Below are 26,468 nucleotides of genomic sequence, written 5' to 3' on the forward strand. Positions count from 1 at the left end.
ATCTTCTCTCTCAGTAATTGAAATAAATGTGTCATTTATGCAAACATTTTGGGAACAGGCTCTGTGAGGGAATCGTGTAAAAAAAAAAACCCCTTTGTATGTCATTTTATTTATTTGTTTGTTTCTTTGTTTATCTATTTATCTATTTATTTATTTATTTGGCGAGGCAACTCTTGGTTGACCTCACAGATTGCAAGGACCTTGTCAATTTACAATCCTTTATTTTTATTTATTTTTTTTTAACGCCTACAGTACCTGGTCTTCCTAGGTGGTCTCCCATCCAAGTACTAACCAGGCCCGACCGTGCTTAGCTTCCGAGATCAGACAGGATCGGGCTTGTTCAGGGTGGCATGGCCGTAGACTGTATGTCATTTTAATAACTCACAGATACACTGGGAAGCAGCTGTGGTGGAATACTGACAATTCAGATTGACATCGGTTTCTGAGATGTGTATTTCCTCTTTTTTTTTTTTTTCGAATTACTAAAAACATATACTCCCTACATATTATACATCCTTCAGGCTATATCATCTCTATCTGCTGCATTTTCAAGCTTTAGTTTCTAAACTACTGCTATTTCTGAAAAGAATTGCTTGATCAAATATATCAGTTTCAAATATATCTTTTCAAATAAAAGGTATACCTTTGCAAAATTCCTAATACATCAAATCATAAACATGTAATAGCAAATAAAAAGTATGGCAAATGTATACATAATAGGACAGGAATTCTTTAAAAATTCACAAAGAGATGCACACATTAGCAGAGGAAAACACTAGAAATATAAGGACATTTGCAGTATTTAAATGGGATGGTAAGTGTCATGATGATTTTTATTCATTTCTGTATATTTTCCAAATTTTTAAAATTACACATGCATTATATTTATATTAAAATATATACATATATTTTACTTTTTGAATTATTTCACAACCTGAGGACACATAAAGATATTTTCTAACATTTATGTGTTCCTCTAATTTAGTTGCCTTCATCACCTGTTTTTTTTAAGAGTAGAATATTACCTGATTGCATAAAGATAGCACATGAAACCAGATCAGTGTCAGCTATTAAAATATATTCTTTGTTTAAAATGTGGATAACAATTAGTAAGAGCTCCTTACATAGTATAGTAAAATATTCTAGTTTTTAGTTGTCAATTCTGCAGAGCTATGCGACAAAGATTTGTATGTACCATGACAGTTTTTTTTTTAAACATATTGTAAAATCGAGCACATAAATACAAAAAGTATATAAAATAATACTGGGTTAAAAATAATAAAACAAACATTTTAAAGACTATCACTAAAAATTAAGAAATAGAACATTCTTTATCAGTACTTTAAATGCTGCCCTTCACTTTATTCTTTTTCCAACTTCTCTTGACTATTTCCTACCTATGTTCTTTCTAAATAAATTTGGGACTTATTTTATCAATTTGCAGAAGAATCTCTGCTCATTGGAACTGAATTGTATCTACAAATCAAATTCATGAAAATGTCAATTTATGTAATTAAGTTTTCTTATTTAATTACATTTACTTAGTCTTCTTTCAACTAAAGTTTGCTGCAAAGATGTGCATTTTTGGATGAATTAATTCCTCAGGCATTTTAATAATATTTTAAAACTAATTTATACTTGTATACAAATGCAATTTTGTTAAATGTTCACATTATATTGCTTAGGTCTTTTGTAACTTACTTTTTTTTCCTTTATTGATAAAAATGTGTCAATATTTTTCCATTATGATGGAGATTTATCAATTATTCCATGTAATTCTGTCAAGGTTTGAAGGATATTTAATGTATATAAATTTGTAATTATCATATTCTAGGAAATGGAAATTTTTATCAGTGTGTAGTCATGCTTTATCTCTAGCAATATATATGACTTAAAGTCTAATTTGTCTGATATTACTATAGCCACATTGGTTTTTGTTTTTGTTTTTGTTTTGGCCAAGAGCAGAGGAGGAGAAAATGGATAGTATTTGCTTTATATACCTCTTTCTATCCTTTGTCTTTTGATTTTTATGTGTCCTTACGTTTTAAGTGCAGGTTTTAAAAATAGCACATTGCTATATTTATTTTTTAATACAGTCTGATAATCTTTCTCTTTTAATTAGTGAGTAAATTTCATTTATATCTATTATAATATTTTAGATTTATTCCCATCATTTTTCTGGGCTTATTTTGGATTATTGCTTTCCTTATTCTATCTTTTCTCTTCACTATTTTGGTGGTTATATTTATTTATTTATTTTTTTTTTAGTAGGTAGATAGCTTTTAACCTTCCTACTTAATAAAGTATGAAATATAACAATATATTTGCCTTCTTCCTGAATACTGAATGCCTAAGTCTGATCGCATTTCACAACTTTTATGCTAGTTTGGTCTAATATATTGGATCTACTTATCTACAAACAGGATATTGGTATCATTCATTTTTAACTTACTTTTCTTTCTTATATCTCAGACCTTCTGTTTAGGATTATTTTCCAATTGTCAAAGGTATACCTTAGATTTTTTTTTCATAATTCTCTGTTGGTAGCACACAGTGGTAAAATTCCATGTTTTATTTCACTTTGTATTTCATCTCTATTCTTCAAATGTGTTTCATATTTGCTGAATTGTCTTTTTTTTCTCCTGCTATATTCTGGATATTTTTGTACTGCCTCCAGGCTTGCTATCAAAGAAGTCTGTAGTACTTTATAAATGATCTATCTTTTCTCTGTAGATGCTTTCAAAGATCTTTTTGTCTTTGGTGTTTTGAAGCTTCACTATAATATATATATAGCGCGCGCGCGCGCAAGAGAGAGAGAGAGAGAGAGAGAGAGAGAGAGAAAGAGAGAGAGAGAGAGAGAGTGTATGTGTGTGTGTGTGTGTGTATGTGTGTGTGTGTGTGTGTGTGTGTATTTTATTCCATTTGAGATTAGCTGGACTTCCTGACCTCAGATTAATGTTTTTCAACAATTCTTCAAGTTGTTAAATGTTGTTTCTTCAAATGTTGCCATATCCTCTTTCTCTATATATCTCCATATCCCCTTTCTCCCAAAATTCAAGGTAGATGAATGTTGGACATTTTCACATTATTCCCAACTTAGATTAACATCTCTTTATTAATCTAATTTTTTTCTGTGCTGCATTTTGGTATTTGGTTTGATACTCCTGTTCATTAGCTTTCCTGAGTTACATATAAGCTACTTCTTAACTTGTCCAGTGAGTTTTTAATTTTAATTATTATTATTTTTATTCCTAGAGTTTCAATTGATTCTTTTTCTAATTTTGTTGATCTTTTAAGAATTTTCTTACTTGTCCGTAATTTCTTGTTTCTCTTTGACTTCTTTTAACATATTGTATACAGTTATTTAATATTCTGCACCTGATTATTTAAACATCTTAATTTTGTGAGTCTGACTCTGCTATCTTTTATCTTTTGTTTTTTGCTGGCATTCAAATCCAAGCTTGTGTGTTTGTGTTTGTAATTTTAAACTCTGAGCTCATATTTCTTGGAACTTTAACTTGGGAGTTCTTGGAGGCCTCAGTAGGAGGTGTATTCTACAAAAGACAATATATATATATATATTTGTATTTAGGGAACATTGCCAACATAATATCACTTTAAATTTGATTATCATTTTGAGGAGGTTTTGGACCACTAAGCTATATGAGATCCGGGTTATAGTTAAACATTTTAAGGGCAGACTTAGTCTCCTTGCATTCAGTTCCAAATTCTAATCAAGAAAGTTTATTCCCAGGTCACACTTACACTCAAGATGGAGCATTTGGGAAAGATAAATAATCAGTGGGCTTTTCCATCATGAAGGGAAGGAGAAAACAAGAGTCGAAAAGCAGAAAGAGAAGTAAGATAATACCGTTCAGTGAGTGAATGGAGTGTTTATTTAAATGTGTGTGTGCGTGCGTGTGCGTGAGAGAGAGAGAGAGAGAGAGAGAGAGAGGGGTTGTGTGTGAGGGTGCGTGTGTGCGTGCATGTGCGTGAGGGGGAGGGAGAGAATTTTAGAAGGAGAACATAAAAGAACAAAAAACTATAAAAAGTAGTAGGAAGGTCGGTAAACCTTTAGGAATATCAGTAAGTGTTGAACTACATGGGGAAAAGGAAAGAAAGTTACTTATGTACAACACCTACAATATATCAGGCACTATCTGGCACAGGTTGTCAGTGTTAGGTCATTTAATCTTAATGGCATTATCAGGTGAGTATTATTGTCTTCAAGAATTCCTCTATTTTATTTTTGTAAGTCCAAAGCTGCACTGTCTACTACAAAGTAATCAGTTACATGTGGATATTTAAATCTAAATTAATGAAAATTAAATAAAATTAATATTTAGTTTCTTATTTGTACTTGCCACACTGCACGTGCTCAATAGCTAAATATGTCTTGCAGCTACTATTTTGGATAGTACAGATAGAAGTTTTTCATCATCACAGAAGTTCTTTCTATAGGACAGTACTCATCTAAAGTGCCCCATTCAAAGAGATTCTTAACATCATTTCTGATGATTCTGAAAAAGCACTGTCTCTGGATGTTTATCAATTTCCAAATTTATTTTTTAGCATGAATGCAAAAATGTTCGACATATCTTTCTAAAGTGAACATTATGTCTGACAATATTTGAAAAGACACAAATAATTCAAATAGATTTAATGCTTCACTAAATCAGTCAAATGTGAACCAGCATGTAAAAAGATATATAAGCTTAAATCAACCGAGACTTAATAATAAAAAAAATGTACACACCTACAAATATTTGATGTTTCTTAACTAGATCGGGGGAAATTTCTTTAAATCATGTAATATTTTTACAGAGCTTAAAAATAAGGCACTAACCATTATTTTATTCTTTAGTTATAAAGAATTCAACTAAAAGTGTAAAATCTTAATTTGAATTTTCATTATTTTAATTCTAAATTTTAGATTATATGTTATTAATTGTAAACTATTTTCTCCTATTTTATTGGCACATTTGCTGTCTTTTCTCTTGAACATCATTTTCCTCTACTTCTATATTTTATTAAAACACCCAACATAAAATCCCTAAGAGTCTTTTCTCTTTGTAATATCTTAAATGCAAATAAATATGGATTAAGAGTAAAATAAAACACGTCTCCCATCTCTTTTCAATAGTCTTATACGCAGAGAATTCTGGTGACAATAAACAGCTATGCAAACATAATTCCAGGCTATAGTCTATGATAAAATATGTTTGACTTCCCTTTTACTACACTGAAGCAAGAAACAACAAAATATTATCTGGTGTTGAGGTTTTAAGATAATTACTATGACATATTTTACTTTTTAAACTGATTTTTCAAAGTTAAAGTCTTCAGATTCTATAGAACGTCAAGAATCATTGCAAGAGGAACTTGCGAACCTGTTAAATGAAAACACCATCAGAGACATTCCATCAGGGAAAAGACATTGGGCAAGATGTCGTCAACCTCTTTAAACTCCAGGGAAAAAGGCCAACTTTCACATTAGTGAATAAAACAGGTTATAACTGAGAAGTTCAAGGTGTCTCTGAAATCAATTATTTTCCTCTTAAATCCTGTAGACTATTTCTGTAATGTGAACTGAAATACTCATGGGGAAGAACACCAGGTACTAAAAGTGCTCATGTCTATAACTGTCACTCACAGAAAACTCTCTTTCATATTCTTTCCATTGGCAATTTTTAAAGATTCTGTAATACCATCTCCATGTCACTTGTGAATTGGAGTGAGAACGGAGATTATGCTTTGTTTTTAAAGAAAGCCAAAAACAAAACAAAAATAAAAACAAAAACAACCCTATATATTTTAGCTAATCTTTTGCCCAGAGCTTAAAAAGGATAAATCTTAAACTTTCTGTTTTTTAGTCATGTTCCATGAATTTTTGATCTTGGGAGGATTTCAAATGGACTATTAGGAATCATCCAAAAGTCAATATAAGGACAGACTGCAAAAAAAAAAAAAAAAAAGCAAAAAAAAAGGACATCTACCTACAAGTTTTCTGAAACACACTAAGTAAACTTGGATTTTTCTTCTATTTATAATATGCTATATTTAAATATTTTGAGTCGTGCAACTGAAATACCTTGAATTACAGTGATTTGTTTTTATTTTTTGTTAATGTATATCATAAAGTTGGTACTTTATGTGTACTAACCCTAAGTATAGAGCACAATGAAATTTTGCATTTGTATACACCCATCTATGTACCCAGATCAAAATATACAGTATTTTCAGCACCCTGTGCTCACTATTTCCTCTTCCCAGTCAATTCTTCCTAAGAGGTAACTACTAGTTAGACTTCTACTACCTTCCATTAATTTTGCCTCTTTCTCTAGCTTCATACGAATATAATAACCAGCAGTATATTTTTTGTGTTTTGCTTCTTTCCTTTAACATAAAGTTTTGAGATTCATCCATGCTGCTGCATGAACATATGATCTTCATTCTTTTTTTTTTAAATGTCTGTAAAATAGTCCATATATAGTTTATCAATTGCAGCATTTTTTACATGAATAGTTTTAAAGAGTATTTCTTTGTATAGGAGAGAAGGTATTTGAAATTGGAAAGTAAAAGTAATTTTGAACATACGTTAGATACGTTTAACTTTTTGAGAGGAAAGCATTGATCAAAATTTTGTTTGATTTTCCCAGGGCCTGTACTATGTAACTTTGCACATATTAACTACCAGGATCTTATTTTATTTATAAAGGAAAGATATATTTCAAAAACGAAGTTCTTTTTTTTCTGGTGACGATAAGTCGAATCAGTTCAAGATATCTCAGTGCTTTGTTCCAATCACAGTGAATACAATGTCATAGAAAGTCATTTCCCTGACTATCCTAATATTGATTTAGAATTTCTCTTTCACATTACAGAGATGACTTCTTGTACCCAACTCAAGTGATAAAGGAAGCATTCATTTACTACCTGACTCACCCCATAAAGCCTCATTTTAGTGTTTCTTCTGATTCTCTAAACACTTAAGTCTGTGGAATTACTGCTAAAATATCCCAGTTGGAATTCTGGAAGGAGTGAGTGGTCTTTGTAGCTATGTATCATTGGAAAGTAAAGTTATTTCTGAATATTTTAAAATAATATTCTCTTAATAAAACATGTAGTTAAAAAAAGTATATGCATTCCCTCTCCTGAATTCATAGGTGTTTTTAAACTTTGCATTTTAATTAGATCCACTGAATGGTAAATAGCTTTAGCTTATCAAGTACTCTCTCCTTCATGTAATACTTTGTAAACAGCTCAAGTCCACTTGAGATTATTATAATGTTAGTATAAGGTAGTAGGCATTTTTACTTGAAGTGTACGTCAGTAGTTATTTTTTTCCCCAATGTAATGCTCCTTTGTATTTTTCCATTCAATTCCATGTGGGTTAAGGAGGAAAAAGGCAAATTCAGTGTTTAATCCCAACTGCAAAGTGAAGAATGTATTTTAGCAAAATATTTCTATACAGGTACATACCTCCACTTATACAAATAAAAGAGATCATCTTGTAACAATTGTTTGAAATCCCTTGTAACCGAGCATTGAATTTCAGATTTCTGCAGCTGAAACAACAGCTGATTCCTAATGCATACTTCTTAAAACATGGCAACATGGCAAGCATGCTTTTATTTAATTTCCGAGATGTCTTTCATTTTCAAGACATGTTAATGCTTAATGTACACTCATGACTGAGAAGAAACAATCTTTGAGAAGCAGCTCAGGCGTCAAACTGAAATCACAGTGAAATGTCTGTTTAAAGAACTGTCACAGGACTGCAACAGCACTACTCATAAACATCTTCACTCACTAATAAACTCTGTTTCCCAGGGTCCCACAAATTTCCAAATTTAAGCAGCCAGCATCCACAGACACAGTTCACTTTAGAACCAATAACCGAAATACCTGAAAAGTAGGCACACCAAGTACCTCTATTTTTGAATCATAATCAATTTTCCACAGCATAGGCTCTCTAAGTGTGGCCCTAAAAACAGAAGCATCAGCATTACCTTGGGATTGTGACAGGTATGAACATTCTCAGGTTCTACTCCAGACCTACTCAGAGACAAGTTTGTTTCACCAAGCTTCCAGGAGACTATGATGCATGCCAAGGTTTGAAAACCACTGTTTCATGGAAATACCAAACTAAAAGAATATGAAAATGTCTAGAAGAAAAATCAATGATCAATAATTAAACTTTCAATTAAATTAAGCAAAAGTCACCAGACTAAATCAATATAATTAAAACTTTCCTGTTTTGCCACCTCTTGTGAGAAAATAGAATAGGTTTTATCTCCCAGAGATAACAACTACAACTATAATAAAATAAAATACCATGCAATTAGGTTTTCCTAATTGAAAAATAAACATATGAGGCATCAGGTTCTAAAGATAAGTTATTAGGCTCCAATAAGTTATCGTTGGTGAGGGCATATGTTTGAAATCACTGGAGCACAATGCTCCATTAAGAATTCAAGAATTAGTGACTTCCGTGCAGCCGCATTAGTTGCTGTGGAGAGACAGACTGATTATGATCAGTGGGTGGATTTAGATGGCCACATACCAAAGCAAGCACAAGGCTCACCTGCAGAAGCTTCTCTTTTCTTGTCTTTCTTTTACCTTGTCAAAACGCTCTACCCCAATTTTTTTTGAGGACTCTGAGGATTCTTCTTTCACCACTCACTTAAATATTGTTATTCTCCAAAGATCCTCATAATTGTAGTTTCCTTTTAATTATTTTTTCAGGAAAAATCCCTTCCAGACTTGAAAGTGCCTTTCCTTGGGCTGATGCTTGAATTCTCTGCTCATCTATGTATTTTCTCCACTACGCTTTTCGGGGGGCTCTGCCCTTACTACCGGCAGGCCTGTAGCATGAATGAAAGGCTTTAATTCAGGAGTCACATGTTAAAAAAAACCAATTCTTGGGCAATAGGCATGTTGTTTTCTCCACTCAACTTTATAAGCAATATATTAATGTGTTAATTGCCATCTGTTTGATGTCCTTTTTTTTCTCAGTTGGTCCTGTAGTCTGGGTGAATGGAAAAGAGTAGGAGGGATGAGAGCATGATTAGCAACTGCCACAAACTCTAAAAAGGAAAACAAATTCGAACAGAACACTGAGGGAAAGTCTCACTCCTGTCTCAGAGCTCCAATCCCTTTTTTGTCCGTCTAGCACCTTCTCTTTTCCTGTTAAACGCAGCGTCCTCTTTTTGGGGGTAACTACTCCCCTCCCACTCTAGCTGTGTGGCTCAAGAGGGCACCGAAATCCTATTACCCTGACTTCTCTGGCCACTGGGGGTTGACATAGAACCATGATGTGACAACTGACATTCTTTCTTAAGACTGATTGAGTAGAGAGGGGCTTACTCTCTGGTGGGAAAGATCTGAAGATATCAACAGATGCCCACCATGGCTGCAACTGCAAGAAGAAAATGAAACCATTGTGCAGAGAGGAGGAGAGATGGGAGAAGCATCCTGATGTCTGGTCCTTTCTACTCTCATTCTCAGGTAAATGTTCCCCTTCCCAATTTTACAGACAGATAAACCTGCCCACCTTGGTCCGAACAGTGTGTTCACTCACAATCAAATAATTCCTTACTAATGAAAGAAACACCTTCTCAACCAATTAAATTCCTGTTGGACTAAGGTGATAAGTGTTAGAAAAAATGCACTTCACAAAATTTTGGAAAAAGCAAAAATGTATATCTAACAAATAATAGGATGAAAAAAATTTGTAAGCTTAAAAATGGAAGATGATACTAAGGAAATGCCAGATAAAATGGAAAGACAATACGAACTTCAGTTTGTTTAAAATCTTAAACAAAAAGCATAGTGGGTAAAACAAATGGCACAATTTTGCTAAAATTTTTATAAAGAGATTACTATGTAAATGCTTATATAAATTGATAAAGGATAACAATAATCTCAGTAGTAGATTGGATCAAATATATAAACAGACAATTCACAAAGGAAACATAAGTGGCTAACAAACATTTAAAAAAAAATGTATCACCAATAAAAAGAAATGCAGGACCAATTAAAGCTTTTGGTCGAATATTATATACTCTGTATGTGTGTGTGTTATAACACATACGTACACACACCCATACTTGCATGTGTAATATATATTCATACACATTTTATGGATATGTAAACTACTATTTTGGAAGCAGTTTAGTACTTTTTCCAAGCAGCTTTTTACAGTCTCCATTCTATTTATCAAAACTTCATTTCTAGGACTCTATTCTGAGAATATAATTCAAGATCACCCAAAGAATTCTTATGCCCAAAGATGATTGTATAAGTGACAAATCCATTTAATAAATATTATTAATCTATTGAAATAATGCTAATGAAGAATTTATAGTAAAGTTATGAAAATGGTTGTTTCAATGTAAAGAAGTATTATATTTTTATATAAAGAATGATTTCAACTACATTAAAATAGATATAGAACAAATAGTGAAAATAAATACACCGAAAATTTAATGGTACTTAACTCTGGATAGTGAATTTTCTTTTCTTTTTCATGCTTTTCTGTATTTTCTCCACCAAGTATTTATTATTTTTATTATAAATTGTTACATGAGAGACTTAACACTTTCCTAACAGTATTTTAAAAACGTTTGCTTCTGAATTACAGAAAGGACTCTGAACTGATCAGTCACAGATTCTCCAAGTAATCATAGTAAAAATTTGGTTCATCCCTAGAACTCTCTCCCTTCAGTACTACACACATCTCCTGCACTGCTAGCTTCCTGCCCTGCTATTTTGCAAAACAGTGTTTGGAGAGAGAAAAAAATTGCATATATGCAGATACTGAGTAACATTAGTTTATTTCCAACTAGGCAATATAATTGCAAAAAAACTCACAGCTAACCAAAACCCAATAACAACTCCTGATCACATAAAATAAATGTCCATTTCACTAATCGCATGCTGCCTGGAACGCTCCTTCTCCATGGTAACTACCTGGCTTTTCTAGATAAGCATTTCTGATTCAAGTACACAATTGGCACTCCTGTCCCAGCTTGCTTGACCTAGTTTAGCAGAAGTTCTGCAGCCTGAATTTGAAATGCTACAGCTTAAAGGAAATTTCAGATTGAACTATCAATTAAAAAGTCTTTTCATTGTATGTTGGCAATTTAACATCAGTTAACAAATGTGTTTTTCAGCGTCAGAGACGGCACTGATGTCACTTGCGTGAGGCCAAGGATCTGGAAATGGGAAGGTGAAGGGAAAGGCACAAGGGGATACATTTTAAATCCACTTTTGTGTTTAAGGAGAAAATGAGACATGTAGCCTGGATGGAGGTCAGATTACACTGGCTCATCCATTTCACAGAGTTGAGAGTTCAAGACCAGCACCATCTCGACCACCTCACCCCAATCACATCACGTCCTCGTTTTCCTCTTCTCGCCTGTTCCCTTCCCTTCTTGCGCCTTTGTGATTCCAGCTTTCATTCTACCTTCCATGTGACTTTAGCTATTCCTATCCTACGGGTGACAATTAACACATGATTTTAACTTAAAACTTTTAAAATGCCAATTACTATATATCCTCTGGGAAACTTTCAAGAGGGGTCATAATTTGTGTAAAACTGGCATAGCTATGGGTTATGCAAAGTGGCTTACTAATAATAAGAAAAACTTTTTACTAGTGTTTATGAAGTAATAAGTTCGAGGAAAACCCAGATGAGACCTCGATATCTAATTCAATCTGCTGTGATATTTGCATTTTATAATGACATCTATAATATTTCACACTTTTTCTATTTATTTCAAAATAGCACTTCAGTCATAAATACCATTTCTGCCCATATCTTTGGCAACAGAAAATTTCCACAAGAACTGAAAATGTTAAATTGCTGTTTGTTTCACAATCTCCTATTATGAAATCCTCCATGATTTGAGAATAAGTCAAAGGAAAAGGTCACAATTTATATTGAAAGCCAGGACTACATGAGGCGAATAGCATCTGCTGAGAATATTAGTATGTAAAAGACATAATTTCTTTTCTTTTGCTTACTTTACTTTTATAATAACGTATATGTGTGCATTGCATGTAAGTTTTTAAAGGTCAAATACACATATATGACATATATATGAAAAGCTGTGGTCAGCTTTTGGTCAAAATATGTTTTTAGATAAAAATGTAATTTTAAAATGTTAAGAATTTGTACTGTATAATGAAGTGAAAGAAGCAACACTATAGATTTTCATTTGGTCATATCTGGAGCTGTTTCTTTCTAGATTTTAAAACTCTCAAGATGTGTTTTGGCTAATCTTATCAATTCTGTTCATATGCCAAATTGCATTTTCATTTATACTTAGAAATGCACAAGTTTTAAGATTTCTAATACCACTAACCAGGCCATTTTGATGGATTTGAGTCTTGAACACTGTCAAGCTGATTTCTAAGCCCATGCATTACGCCACTTTTAGTGGCTTCAAAGAAGAGGAATCCAAGGAACAGAGTGGGTCAGTAACCCTCACAGCACCCATTACAGAGGTAATCAGTGGAGGAGCTGGAATTCAAACCCATATTTGTCCAACTCCAAAAATACTGACTCCATTCTCAGACTCTTCTGTTGATTTCTTTGCATGTTAGCTAATACTGTGCTTTTTTTTTTTTTTTTTTTATGGCATTACGTCTTTATTTTTCATACAAGGTGCCATTGTACTAAACTGCTAAACTATTGAACTATCCTGGTTGGTCTTCTGTAAACAAGCTTTAACATTCATGGCACTATTCTGCCTCCAGATTTTCTGAGGACAAGGCACAGCATGCATTACTGCTAGCTAACTGAAATGCTACACTAGAATATATGTAAGAACAACTCCTACAAAGCTTTCTGTAGTCAACTGTATTTTAAAGAGATTAATGAATAAACAAAAACTAAAATTGCATTACATCTGCTCATATTTTGATATAAAAATTACTTTCACTCACTTAATTTTGTTATACACAAGGCCCTGATTACTTTTTGAAGCAGTTTTGGTTGAAAATAAACCTATAAAATGACTAAATTAATTGCAAATAGCACACATCCTAGAAGCCAGTAAGTAACATATTTGAAAAAAAAATTTTTTCTAATGTGATTAGAAAATTGTTTGCCATAACTACATATTATTTAGGAGAAAGAAATTTTGCAGTATGATATAGAAATTGAGATGAACTAAAAGTCAGAAAACTCAGGATCTGTTTCTGGTTCAAACAGTTATATGTTGTATGACTTGGGGCAAATCACTTCTTTCTTCCTTTTTTTAAATTTCCTTGTCTATTAAAAAACTATTAACAAACATTTTAGGATTATGAGATGTTGAAATTATATAAGGAGGTTAAAAATAATTTTAAAATTCTATAATATCATAAAATGTTAGTATCTCTTTTTAGAATTTCGTTATTTATTGCAAGAAATAAATTTGTACAAATTTGAAATTTTGAGGATTTTTTTGAAATGAGAGTAAGAGTATCTATGCTAGAAAATGGTCAGCATCATTTTTTTAAAGTTAAGATAGACTGAAAAGGCCACAGTTGCTAACCAGATATATTCATGAATAAAGAAAAAACATAAATATTTTGCTTGTTTGTCCAGAAAGTGCAGTAGTAACGGCAACATTATGACAAAGTTCAAGTTGGCATTCTACCTTAAATCTTACATGAATGCATTTTAATACTTTTGCTTTAAAACAAGAATTTTAAGAATTTGGATGTTTTACTTTTATTACAACATGTTTTCACAAGTTTTCTACTTAAGCTCATAATACTTTAAAAACTCACAAAGATCCTAGTGACAATCAATGTACATATTTATAAATAAATTGTCTCCATAGTTATTTCTTTAATACCTGAGCAACCATATTGCAGTTTTGAAAGACCTTTTTTGAGGTGGACCTCCAAAATTGTCTAGTAAAAGTACGTGCTACATGTTCTTATTGATAAGGAAAGGAAGAAAAATAACAGGGCATCTGTTATGGGTAAAGCTGGTATTGGTTGCATAATCCACATAGTCTCATTAAATCTTCACAATAAACCTTGATGAGTATTATTAGTCCTAGTGTATAGAGCCTCGGAGAGAGGAAATACCCCATGATGATTACACAGCCTCCGGTGGAAGGGGTGGGATTCCAACCCTCATATACCAGGCCCCAAGACCCAATTTCTTTGCAATTGGCCATAGTTAAATTTTTCATGCTTTTACTGTTTCATAGTGTAAGACCTTTCCTTCAAAGATGTCAAAAGATTTAGGGCTATCTGAATCTTCCAAAAATTTTAATGATTTTTGGTCTATGTAGATTATTATAAAATACTAGAATGTCATAAGAGACATGGCATAAAAGTACCTACTCCTTTCACAGAAAAATCATGGGGATGATCTGCTTCATAGCTAATGCAGAGGTTTGGGGACATGAGCCCATCAAATGAAAATGAAATAGCACATATCTTTTTCAATCATCTTAACTCCCTCTATTTCCCCTTTTCGTGGCTAGAAAAAGTAAAGTCTATTTCTAAGTAATATGTTCAAGGGAAATGCACATGTATTTACCAAGAACAAAATAGTAAACGTTGTCTCTATGGGTTGCTAGAAATTACTTATTTCACAGCAACCATATTGCACTCAGAACTGCCTCACTCCTATTAAACGAACAATAAAATGGTACTTCTGAAAAGAATGTCTAGAGCTTGAGCAATAACACTGTGAAACTAAGTAAGGAGATCCCAGTGGGACCAGATGTTTGTAATTACATCTAAACTGCTGGCAAGGCACTGAAAAATTGGCTGAAAGGAGATAATAAAACCTGAGGCTGATCAATAAGCAGGAGATTACTTCTTATATAGTTCTATGAGCTTTTTTGGCAGATCATTAACATGAATTACATTGATCTTCAAAAAAAGCATATAGACCACATCAGATGAGTGAAATAATACCTTAGTATGATTTTTTAAAATAACATGTGGTTCAACAAAAACTCTTTACCTTCATACATTTTCCCCTTCCTGAATGGATACTGTAATAAAAGGTCCTTAATGATATTATTAATAATAGATTTATTAGCTAATACTATTTTATAATTAATTAACTTCAATACAAATTTTACAAATAAAAATTTTTTTGGATACTTAATATGCGTCAGGCTGTTTTCAAAAAAGGTGTAAGTTTATTATATCCTGACAACAGCCCTTTGAGATAAGTGGCGTTATTATGTCCATTTCCAGATGAAAACACTGGATTGCAGGAAGGGTTAGAGACTTGTCCAAAATTGCACAGCTAGTAAGTAGCAGACTCGTGATCTGAAACCGTAGGTCTGGGCTCCAAGCTCATGCTCAGCAGTTACACGGCACGACCTCCACGAGAGGTTTCTGAGCAGCTCTCGCGTGTTAGGCACTTTGTCACATGCTATCCACAAAGTTTTACTTGACCTTCCCAGAAACCTCCCAGTAGCTGTGATGATCCTTGTTTTACAAATGGAGAAACTGAGGTACAGAGGACCTAACTAATCTGATCAAGGCCCACAGCTACTATGTGGTGAAAATAGAATGTGACTCAGGTTTTTCTGACCCCAAACCTATTCACTAGCTATTCTACAATGCTTTTGCTTTGCTCATTACTTTCTCAGCAATTTTACACTAGTTGCATGATTTCAGATGCCAACATATTTTGGAAATAATCATAAGACGAAAAACAAGGCTACACATGTCTTTAATAATTATAACTCACTCAAAATTACAATAAAACAATGTCTCCCCAACTGTACCACTGCTTACTTCGTCACCCTCTGACACCAGCTGTTCTGACCACACTGTTTTATATATATCACATATTTCAGAAAGCACGTCACCTTTCCTTGGTATACAATTGTCCCCATACTATATCTCTTTACTCTTTAATAGGAGCTAGCTTTACACAATTGTAAACCATGTTTAATTATCTGTTGCACTCAAGAATATATCTAATAATTGGACAGCACCCAAACAGTTCATATACCCAGTTGAATTAAAATAAAATTATATATCAATTGGGATTTGGTGGCATTTCTGTAAAGGGTTTACGTCCTTTTTGGAAACCACTTGTAAAGGTACCTACAATGAAATTATTACTCAGCTGTTTCACTTCATTCTAGGTTGCTTTATTTATTAGTATTTCAATTGTTTCTTTTTATTTCATTATCATGTTCTAATCTGCTTCCTTTTTAATGGAAAGATAATAAAAGATTGCTTTGATTCTTCAGGATTTTGCACAATATCCTTTTGTCCACGTTTCATGAATCTGGACAGATATAAGTGATGCACGCCATAATATTTGTGTTTTAAATCAATAAGAATTCATGTTTACTTTTGGTTAGGAAATACTTTTCTAATATTTCTTGATAAAACTGGAACATGTAAAATCAAGTATATCATTGTCATATTACTATGGCCTTCTTTGCTTCCAACTTATCCCTTAATCCTTCCCACTCTTCACAAACCCACCTATGTCACCCTCTGGAACAGCTACTCAAGAGCCACAAAGCCCTGCATGTTCTCTTCACATCTTAATTAAATACTGGTATGGCTCTGAGGACACCAGTTTTTTACTGGCCATTTTCTTACCATCCCATGAACTTCATGTTCAAGAAGAGAAACTGGCATTCTTCTTGCTCCCCGTTAGAGCTCCCATCTGGTTACTTCTCTTTTTGAAGCACATGCCATCATGTTAATCATCTTCTCACTGTTAATGTCCGCAGACATCCTACTCACTTCTCTTTTATTGAAGACTCTGGCACCAGGCTCACGGTTTTCTTTTCTGGCCCAGAGCCTGCTATTTGTCTGTCTAATAATAATATTTACTCTTATGATCCATCTTATCCCCAATGTTCTTCTCTCCTTCCACTTCAGCCTTCCATCTCCGGGTCACAGTGTGGATTGGCCATCATCTCTGATGAATGCACTGCAAAATCCACGTTTAGTATTCAATGACACCCACTCCGAACATTTTTAAAACACACATGGATGTCCCAGTCTTTCATCCTCTCTACTTTCTTCACCTCTCTTCTTATCAAGCTGATAATCTATAGCTTTTATTTAATAACATAGTTTCTGCCTCTTTGGTACTCATTGCATTTGGATGGCAGAATCACCAGCCTGAATGTAACCAGGGCACATCTGTGTTCTCTGCGACTTCCTCAGAGCAGCAGAGTGCTGCCTGACAGAATTTTATAAGAGGTCAGATTCATTCCATCATAAATTAATGATTACCAAACTCAAAAATGCCCTGAAATACCTTCCATAAGCCTTACTCTCTCTGAAAATCTTCTCTTCAATTCACCACAACCATTTTAAAACTTTTCAAGTCTCACCAAACCTCTGATAATCCCCTACCTCTCCAGCTCCTTCATATCCATCAATGACTTCACCTCCTACTTTACAAAGAAAATAGCTCTCAGACAAAAATGGCTTCATGTTCGTAATATTCCCTTGAAATTCATGACACCAGTCATAGAAACCAATGTGCATATGCACTTATCCTTTTTCTCATTTCTTCTATTACAATGGAGAAGCTGAATGTTTGCCTACCTAAAGCCACCTCCTCTACCTGTGCTATAGTTTTCATCTTCTCCTGCCTCTGGAAACCATAAACTAGATGATTCCTTTGTTGAAGTCTATATTCAGCCTTTTTCTTTCACCTGAAACTTTCCCATCCTCTTATAAATATGTGTAAGGCTGTGCACTCAAAAAAAAAAAAAAAAACTCTAAATAATTTTTAAAAGCTGTGGGTTTTTTTGTGTGTGTGGCTATTATCACAAAAATAAGAAATAACAAGTATTGGCAAGGATACGGAGAAATTGAAATCCTGCATCCCACTGCTGAGAATGTAAAATGTGCAGTCACTGCGGAAAACAGATTGGTGGTTGTCAGACGTGGGTAGATGGTGGGCACAATGGGTGAAGGTGGTCAAAAGGTACAAACGTTCAGTTATAAGATAAATAAGTTCTGGGGATGTAACATATAACATGGTGACTATGGTTAATAATACTGCATTGTATATCTGAAAGTTGCTAAGAGTGTAGATCTTAAAAATTCTAATCACAAGAAGAAGACACTGAAACTATGTGTGATGGATGTTAACTAGACTAACTACTGTGGTGATCGTTTTGCAATATATAAAAATATTGAATCATTATGGTGTACATAATGATTAAACTAATATGTCGATTCTACATCAATTAAAATAAAACAACATAAAATTCACCCTATGTTTGCCTTCAGCTAATGCTCTCTCTCCTTCACAGCCAAATTTCTCAAAGAAGTTATCTGTATCCAATGTCTCCATTTTATCACCTCCCACTTATTCGCTAGGCTGTGCCAAATACCTCTTGATAAAGTCAATGCTGACATTTACATAATCAAAAAACAATAAACACTTTTCATTCTTATCTAACCTCTCAGCCACATTCTGTAATGCTGACTTCAGTTGTCTTTTAGAAGCCTTCTCGTTTTAAACTTCCACTTTACAGCCCTGTCCTAGTTGACATAACTCTCAAGCTGCTCCTTCTTTATCTCCTTTAGAGGTCCATCCTTTTCTACCTGGCCATTAAAATTTAGAATTTCCCAGGTTTTACACTTTCTCATTGGGAAAGTCATTCATGCTCACACATTCAATAACATACATCTATATGTATATGTAAAAAAGAAAGTACATATATATAATCTATTATATATATTATAGGTATGTAGGCCCATAATATATTATAGTTATAATAGATATGCTACATAATATATATCTATCACATATACTATCTATTGCTTTTTATAGATACATATAAACTCCAACTCAGACCACTCTTTAGGCTGCAAATCATTTATTAAAAATTTATTGACATCTTATTTTAGATATTCAAAAAACCCTCAGACTTATGATGACTAACATGAATTTTATTATCTTTCCTACCCAAACCCATACTGCTTCAGCGTTCTCTACTCCTAGTAATAGTAACCCATTCGTCAAATTATGCTACCTGGAAAGGTAGGGTAGTTTTGTATTTCCTTCTCATTCCACATTAGATCCATCACTAAATCCTGTAAAGTTGACTTTACAAATTTCATACACATCCATTTCATTCTCTCCCCAAACACCACCTCCCATGAATTCTAGTTCATGCTGTCATCATCTCTTTCCTGGAATATTGAAATAGCTTCCTAAGTATTCTACCCGCATTTATTCTTGTCCCACTTTGTTCTCTATACTGCAGGATGAGCTTTAAAAAAAAAAAAAAAAAGCAAATATAATGTAATCATGCCACCTACCTGCTTAATATTCTTTATTGCTCTTGAGATAAGAAAAGCTCCTCAGCATCGCCTATGCTGTCTGGCCTGGTCCTGCCTCTACCTCGCGAGCTCCATCTCATACTGTACTTGCCAGCTCTTTCTGCTCCAATCTCACTGGCACTCTAGGTCTTCTTACGAACTATGACCTTTGTTACCACGAAAGCTTGCACATGGTTTTCTCATTCTGGGGCACCGTCTCCACCCTTCTCTTACATTTCTGATTCCAACACAGGTTGCTCCTCCAAGACAGTCTTATTTTCTCATTATATATATTTTGATCACAATTGCCCCTTCTCTCCGGCAGCCAACACAATTTCAGTTTTATACTTTCTGTGTGTTTGGTTATTTAATTAATGGCTGTTTCTCCAACTAGATCATGAGGTGAAGAACCACGTATGGCCAATGCCTGGTACAAGGTTGGCAACAGTAGGCATTCAATAAGTATTTGCAGAATATAAAATATAATTTCAATCACCCAAGCTGATAAATCTGTGGTAAATTAAGTCACTAACACCATGAAGTAAATTCCAAAATACTATGGGATAAAAATTTATAAGTTCAAAAAATATTAAGTAAAAATTAATCATGAAAGTTTTGTTAGTAGGATTAGAAAATGATTGCCTTAATGAATTTTTAGGTGCTCTCTAATTTCTCATTTCTTTCTCAATTTCATTGAGAAATAACTAATTTTACAAATCAAGGAAAAGCTGTACTTTGTAGAACAAGAGACCATGAAGGTGGAAAATTGCAGCTTCAAATTATAAATCTTTTACTTATTGCCAAGGCCTTGGAAAAAGTTTCTCTTTTACTGGTTTAGAAAATAGAACTACTCAATTATAATCGCACCTTGGGAAAGCACCATCTGTGGCTCCAGTGTCATGAAACAGAACCTCCCTTGGCAAAAGAAAACACAGAGCAAGTTTCTTTCTCTAACTTCACCTCCTCACACTGCTACTGGCTAGAGACGTGCAAGGAAACTGGTGGGGTTATGAGACTGTGTCATTAGGTAAAATTAATAAAAGCATAACTTTGCATGACTCTTTATGGTTTGTAAACCATATGGTGACAGAACCAGAATTTCTTAGATATAAAGCATTTGTTGTTTGATTTTTAAACTGGAAATCTAAAGGATGATTTGTGTAACTAGAGAGACAAAAGGTTTGAATTCCTTTTCATGAACATACACTCTGTGCATTGGATCACATGATTTATTTATTGTTGAGCTTCCATTCTAAAAGTGACCTGCCCTATAATTATTTCCACTCTCTACGACATGCATACACAACTGGGAACGTAAGAGTAATTATGAAAACCTGTTATAAACTGTGGACGCCAAGACTATAACTACATAGTCCTTTTCTCTTCTTCACCTGCTGTTAAACCCACTGTGCTGCTGACATAGTCTCATTTTATTTTCTTCATTAGTCTTATGCCACCTGTACCCACATCACTTACAAAACTGATGAAATTTTAGACCACCAGAATTCAAAAGAGTAAGGGAAAGGATGAAGAATTTCCTTATTAACTTAAATCATATTAACTTAAACTTCCAGAAGTATTCAGATGTCAAAAGTTTGTGTCAAAAAATTACAACGCTAATTCGCTTTGCCAGCTGCTTTGTGTAGATGATCTCACAGCCACCCAGTAAGGAAGGCATTATTGCCCTTCTGTTACAGATGAGGAAACTGAGCATCAGAGAGTTGAAGACAAGTTGGCCTGAATCAGGTGGTGACAGAACCAGAATTTGCACCTAAACCTAATTAACTCTAAGTACCCTGCTCTGTCTACTACTTGAATTTTATCTAATGAAAGATAAAAGGTATGCATTATAATAGCAGGATTTAAGAGAGATATTACTTTTCTAATTTTATAGCAAAAATAATGTCTTAACCTAATTCCTAATCAAATATAGACCATTATTGTTGTTTTCAAAGACATACCACTGGTCATTAAATTAGTCTTAGATGGTTACCTGAGTTGACAATTTTCCATCCTGATTTAACCATTTTTATCATTATAACTGTGAGAGCATAAACATTTACAAAGCAAAATGATCAAAAGAAGTAATTAAAGTACACTAAAATAATATAACTTAGAGAAAACTTATAATGATAAAAATGATGAAATGTCAAATCTCCAGAGAAAATATATTTGTTTTCTAAATTTAATAAAATAAAACCAATGTACTTTTAGCCAAAAATATATTTAAATTGTCATTTTAAAGAGCCATAAGAATGGAGAAATATAAAGTACAGTCACTTTAGATAATACATTTGTTTTTTATTAAAATTTAAAAATTATAAAATCAGTTTATATAATTTGTCTTTACTCAAAGGACAAAGTTCCAATATCATAATATCTGAAGACTAGAAATAAAACCAATCTAAAACTTGAGGGGATGAGATTATTAAAAAATATATTAAAAATTAACACATTAGACTTAATTAGCACACAGAATCACTTTGATAAATCCAATAAATACTTAATGTCATCACACAAAGTACCTATATATGTGTATATTACATATTTTTAAAGTTATATATTTAAACAAAAACTCTAGTTATTTTTTTATCCGAATCTATTACGTCTATAACATATTTATATGTTACATTTTTATATTGACTAGCTATTTCTTTCACATATATATTTAAGTTAAGGTTGCATGCTTACTTTTTCATACTAAGGTTCCATACAGGTCTTTTTGGAGAAAAGGGGCATTTTCCCACTAAGAACCATCATCTCTTGGAGATCTGAGAACCTGTGTTCTCTTTCTACGCTCCTTTCCTCTCCTGTCTTTTCTACTAAGGAACTCCCACCGATAACTTCTCTGCTATATTGATCCAGCACTTTTTTCTTTCTAGTCCTTCTAATAAGATCATTATGTGGAGTCAATACTGAATTATACATATGTTCATAGTAGGTTTAAAGGCTGTATGATTCGTACAATGAACTCTTGTCCTATATTACACGTCAAGCGGCTGAATTCGTTATAGGAGAAACAGTAACATTTTACCCTGTACTCTTTTGTTGCTATATGCTCTCAGTATCTATGTACTTGGAAATACTTTTCTTCTTCCTTTTTTTAACAATACTTAACCTCATTTTGTTGACTCATTTGTCATAGAGAGCAGTTGTTAATCTGACCTAGAGGTTCTACCTCTCAAGAAGTTGCCTTTTATTCATTTTTTTAGTACTTCTCACTTATATAAGATTTTACCATTAAATTAATGAATGATCTTTGAACACAATCTGAATTTTCTCAGCATATATACTATTTAATTGTAAAATCTTGAGTGAATATACATGCTTATATAGCACTTCGTATCTACCCAATAATTTATCATTTTCAGTAATTATTCCTTGCTAAAATATTCTCTCCTTAATGTATAATCACAGATTTGAGATTTTCAATGAACTATAGCACGGATCAGCTCCTAAAAATTTATCTTTCACCTCTTCCTGTATGAACATGAGCTTTATCAAGGCTTATTATGCATAACTACCCAGATGTCGAATGTATTCTTGGCTACCTCTCCTGTGGAGACCCTAGAAGTAGATTGGCTGTTGCCACAAAATGTATGAGTAAAACTATTTTTGGTCAGTGAGCAAGGAGAGAAGATAATGTGTTTTGATTCCATCCTATGCATCAAACACTGATAGGCCTCTGGTTTGTCATGAAACTTTTATAGACATTAAATTGTGACAAATGAAATAGTTGACAAATAATATGGTTTTATAAGATGTCAAAAAAAAAAAACTAATGAAATATTTTATTCTGTAATTAATTTTTTCTTAACTTGCCTAGTTTAATTTATCTAGATTAGATTCTAAAAATTTAACAACTTACGCAGTGCAATTCATAATTTTTAGTGCAAGCAGACATTGGCAATTTACTTGCACATTATAGATCCAAAAGATATAAAGGTATCCTTGGACAATATTAGTGTCCACATGGGTTAGGAAAAAGGCAGCATAAAATAGTCACCATTAATTATTTAAAAAATTTACTTTTGAAATTTTACTTTCTGATTCCCCTTCTTTATGGAAAGCTTTAAAATATTTTACAAAGTGATTCCTCAAATTCATACGGTTATAAAAATGAGTATCCTAAAGTTGCACATAAACATAGGTTTCATTAAACTACAGAATATTCAAGTGGTATTTATTGATTTAATAAGTATTTACTGAGATTCTAAACTTGTGCTGTATTAGGCACTAGGTTAGAATATCTAGCAAAGCCAACATACACCCTGCTTCATCAAGTTCATAAGGGAAACAAAAAAGTTCAAGTAAGTATATTGATTAAATAATTAGAAAAACATAAAAAGTACGATGAGAAAACTACAGGTATTGTACAGAATAACAGGGGTGGCTGTATCTGAAAGGGCAGAAAGCTGCTATGAGAATGTAATATTTGCGCTTAGCTCTGTATACCACAGGTAATTCAGGGAGAAGTAAGGAAGCATATGTGTTGTTCCCAGCAGAAGGAATAATGCAGTCAAAGGGGTACAAAAGAGAAGTAATATTAGTAAACCTAATTTATAAATGATAATATTGAGGTATTTTCCATAATTCCCACAAAGAAAAACTGGGTAAAATTTATGTAAACTTACGTTCCCTTTGCATGTAGATAATAAGAACATTTTTATTTTCTAGAATGAGAAAAGGAAGTAGCAATGATAACATCTATTTTTTTTAGCTACCATTCCTAAAGAAAACTAAAAGCATTCATATTATACTCATTCTCATATTAGTTCTGATAGTAAGGAAATACCAGGCAGATCATAATGAATGTCTCCTTTTGTCTTAGGCTGAAAAAAAAAAAATGTAGCGGTACAGAACTGTTTATATATGAACCTCTTCTAAGTGTATTAATCTTTATGCAGCTTTAGTTGTCTTTCAATAACTAGATTTCTGACCTACCCACTGACATTTTCTCCATCTGATTAGGATAGTCTCAGGGAGAGAGAACTAGACATTTCAGGGAACAAAAACTAGTTGAAGATTATAGCACATGACACTTTTGTCAGGGATTATCCTAATCAATGATATGATTAAAAAATAAGAACCTAGGTCAAATAATGTCTTTGTAATAGATGGATTAAATTTCTACTTTAATTAACATGATGTATATATTCGTGGAATAGACAAGTTGGTTAAAATAATGATTAGCGAATTATTTCTGACACTGAATTCAATAGTCCTTTTTTAGATTGTAAGTTCCTTTAAGGCAGGAGTGTTCTTAAAAGCGAAAAGTGACCCTCAGTTTAGCCCAATGCTTGTCACATGGTTAGCATTTAGTAAGATATGGCCAAACAAGAAAATTTCTTCCTACTAGTTATGGCTAATGAAGTTTATCCTGCATATACTTCAGAGATGCTTTGTAAGTTAGAGATATTTTTGTTCATTCTTTGTACACTATGCATAAACTAAACCTTATTTTGCAATTTTGCGAAATTAAAATTGAATGAACCATGCACTTATACATACTGCCAGTGAAAATAAGACTTTTCTTTTTCTTGACTGGAGACATTTAAACTAATACAGCTAAATAAAGAAGAACACATCTAAACTAAAATCAGTGTCTAGGGTAAGTGTGTTTCTAGAATGCATGCCATGGATGTTGATTCAGTGGATATAAGATGAGGTACAACTATGGGTACTCAGCTCCAGCAACCACACACACACACACACACACATACACACACACACCTATACAGATTTCTCAGGTGATCCTAATGTCCATTGTGATTGAAAACTTTTGTTTTCGGTTTACTTTTTAAGTGCTCTTTGTTTCTTTACCACTTGGTTTTAACTCTATAGAAATATCTTGACTGAAACCAGAAGAGTGAAATGAAGCATGAGGAAAAACTGAGTCTTGATATTTACCTGTTTTTCATACTTACTTTTCTCTTCTACAGCATTCTTCTCACTTTTTTATGAAACTTAATACTTCTGTCATTATAGAATTATGTTCTTGTGGTTATCTTTCTTATATGACTTCTAAGTAATAAAGATGAATGGAAGCACATTTCAAGGGATTAAAATGAATATTTTAAAGGAACTAAAGAAAAAACATATTCACTGATGTTCTTGAAGTTGTTTTTGTAATAGAAAGTAAAAATTGTATAAAGAAGTAAAATTGATACCAAGAGAGGAAGACATAAGGAGGTATTTATATTAAAAATAGAAAAATATATATTGTTTTAGACATGCATGTAATGCATGTAAACACAAGACCTCAAGAACAACTTACAAGGAGAAAAAGAGGTTGGTAAAGCAACTCACTGTGGAAAATAAAACACCTTTTTACTTTCTCTTTCAACCCTGAACATTGGATATCCTGATTCTGTTAAACAAAAGAAGAAGACGGTCTTCATAGGTTCTAGACAGGTAGTATAGAGCTACGAGTACATGTGACTGAAAAAAAGGACCAGCCTCTCGTACTGGTAAGGTCATTCTCTTCAACTGTACATGTAGGTGCAGGAGAGATGCACAAGGAACAAAGGGCCAGGGAAGGAATACCTAGGCAGCCGAGCTAACCAGCTGAATGAGCCCTCGAGTCAGGGGGATGCTGACCACAGCCAGAATGCCTTCATTCATTCCCTAAAGGTCAAGAGGAAAGAGTACTCACAAGGAAAGATACATTTTTATCAGCATGATTTCTGACCATTAGCTGCATATTTCCTTACTCAGTGCTTGCTGTGGATTTTCTAACAATTTATTTTACTCAGAGAAGCTCAAAACAGTTTGGGAAACACCCCTGAATGGAAATATCACAATAGAGTTACTTACATCAAGGGAACTAAAATGAAGCTGTGAAAAGGAAGGCTGTGAAAAAATTTGTCTTATGCTTATCTCACCCATGAACTTCTGAACTTTTGAACCAGCATTGAAACCACATCATGAGCTTTACTTCCTCCTCACTATGGCAACCACACCATCTGCAATCTTTGCCTTGAAAGGAGCCAATCTGTTTCACCAGCCAGCATCCTTCATTTGCATATAGAATCTAAATGAGTTTTGAACCCTTGGACTTTCATCCTTGCCACAGAAGCACAATCTGGAACTTTCTTACCTCAGATTCTTACCATACAGCCCTGACCAATCTTTTTTGAATTAGGTATCACATATTATATAGCCAATAGGAAAACTTT

General features: G+C 33.3%; 1 protein-coding gene and 1 pseudogene across 33 annotated transcripts in view; both read right to left on the reverse strand.

Annotated features, from left to right (window-relative positions):
* MARCH1 (membrane associated ring-CH-type finger 1) overlaps positions 1 to 26,468 on the reverse strand; it is a 574,299-nt gene that overhangs the window by 188,762 nt on the left and 359,069 nt on the right. The window contains exon 2 of one of the 33 annotated variants that reach the window (XM_025050363.1): positions 16,597 to 16,933. The exons of 31 other annotated variants lie outside the window; for them this stretch is intronic. In XM_025050363.1, coding sequence (XP_024906131.1) covers positions 16,597 to 16,635 — 39 coding nt within the window. In that variant the 5' untranslated portion in view covers positions 16,636 to 16,933. Of the gene's footprint in view, positions 1 to 16,596; positions 16,934 to 26,468 lie in introns of those variants that run through there. One more of the 33 variants, XM_025050374.1, reaches the window with a different exon arrangement.
* Positions 244 to 362, reverse strand: LOC112483963 (annotated as a pseudogene).

Source organism: Pteropus alecto, unplaced genomic scaffold (assembly GCF_000325575.1).
Source record: "Pteropus alecto unplaced genomic scaffold, ASM32557v1 scaffold166, whole genome shotgun sequence".
NCBI lineage: Eukaryota > Metazoa > Chordata > Mammalia > Chiroptera > Pteropodidae > Pteropus > Pteropus alecto.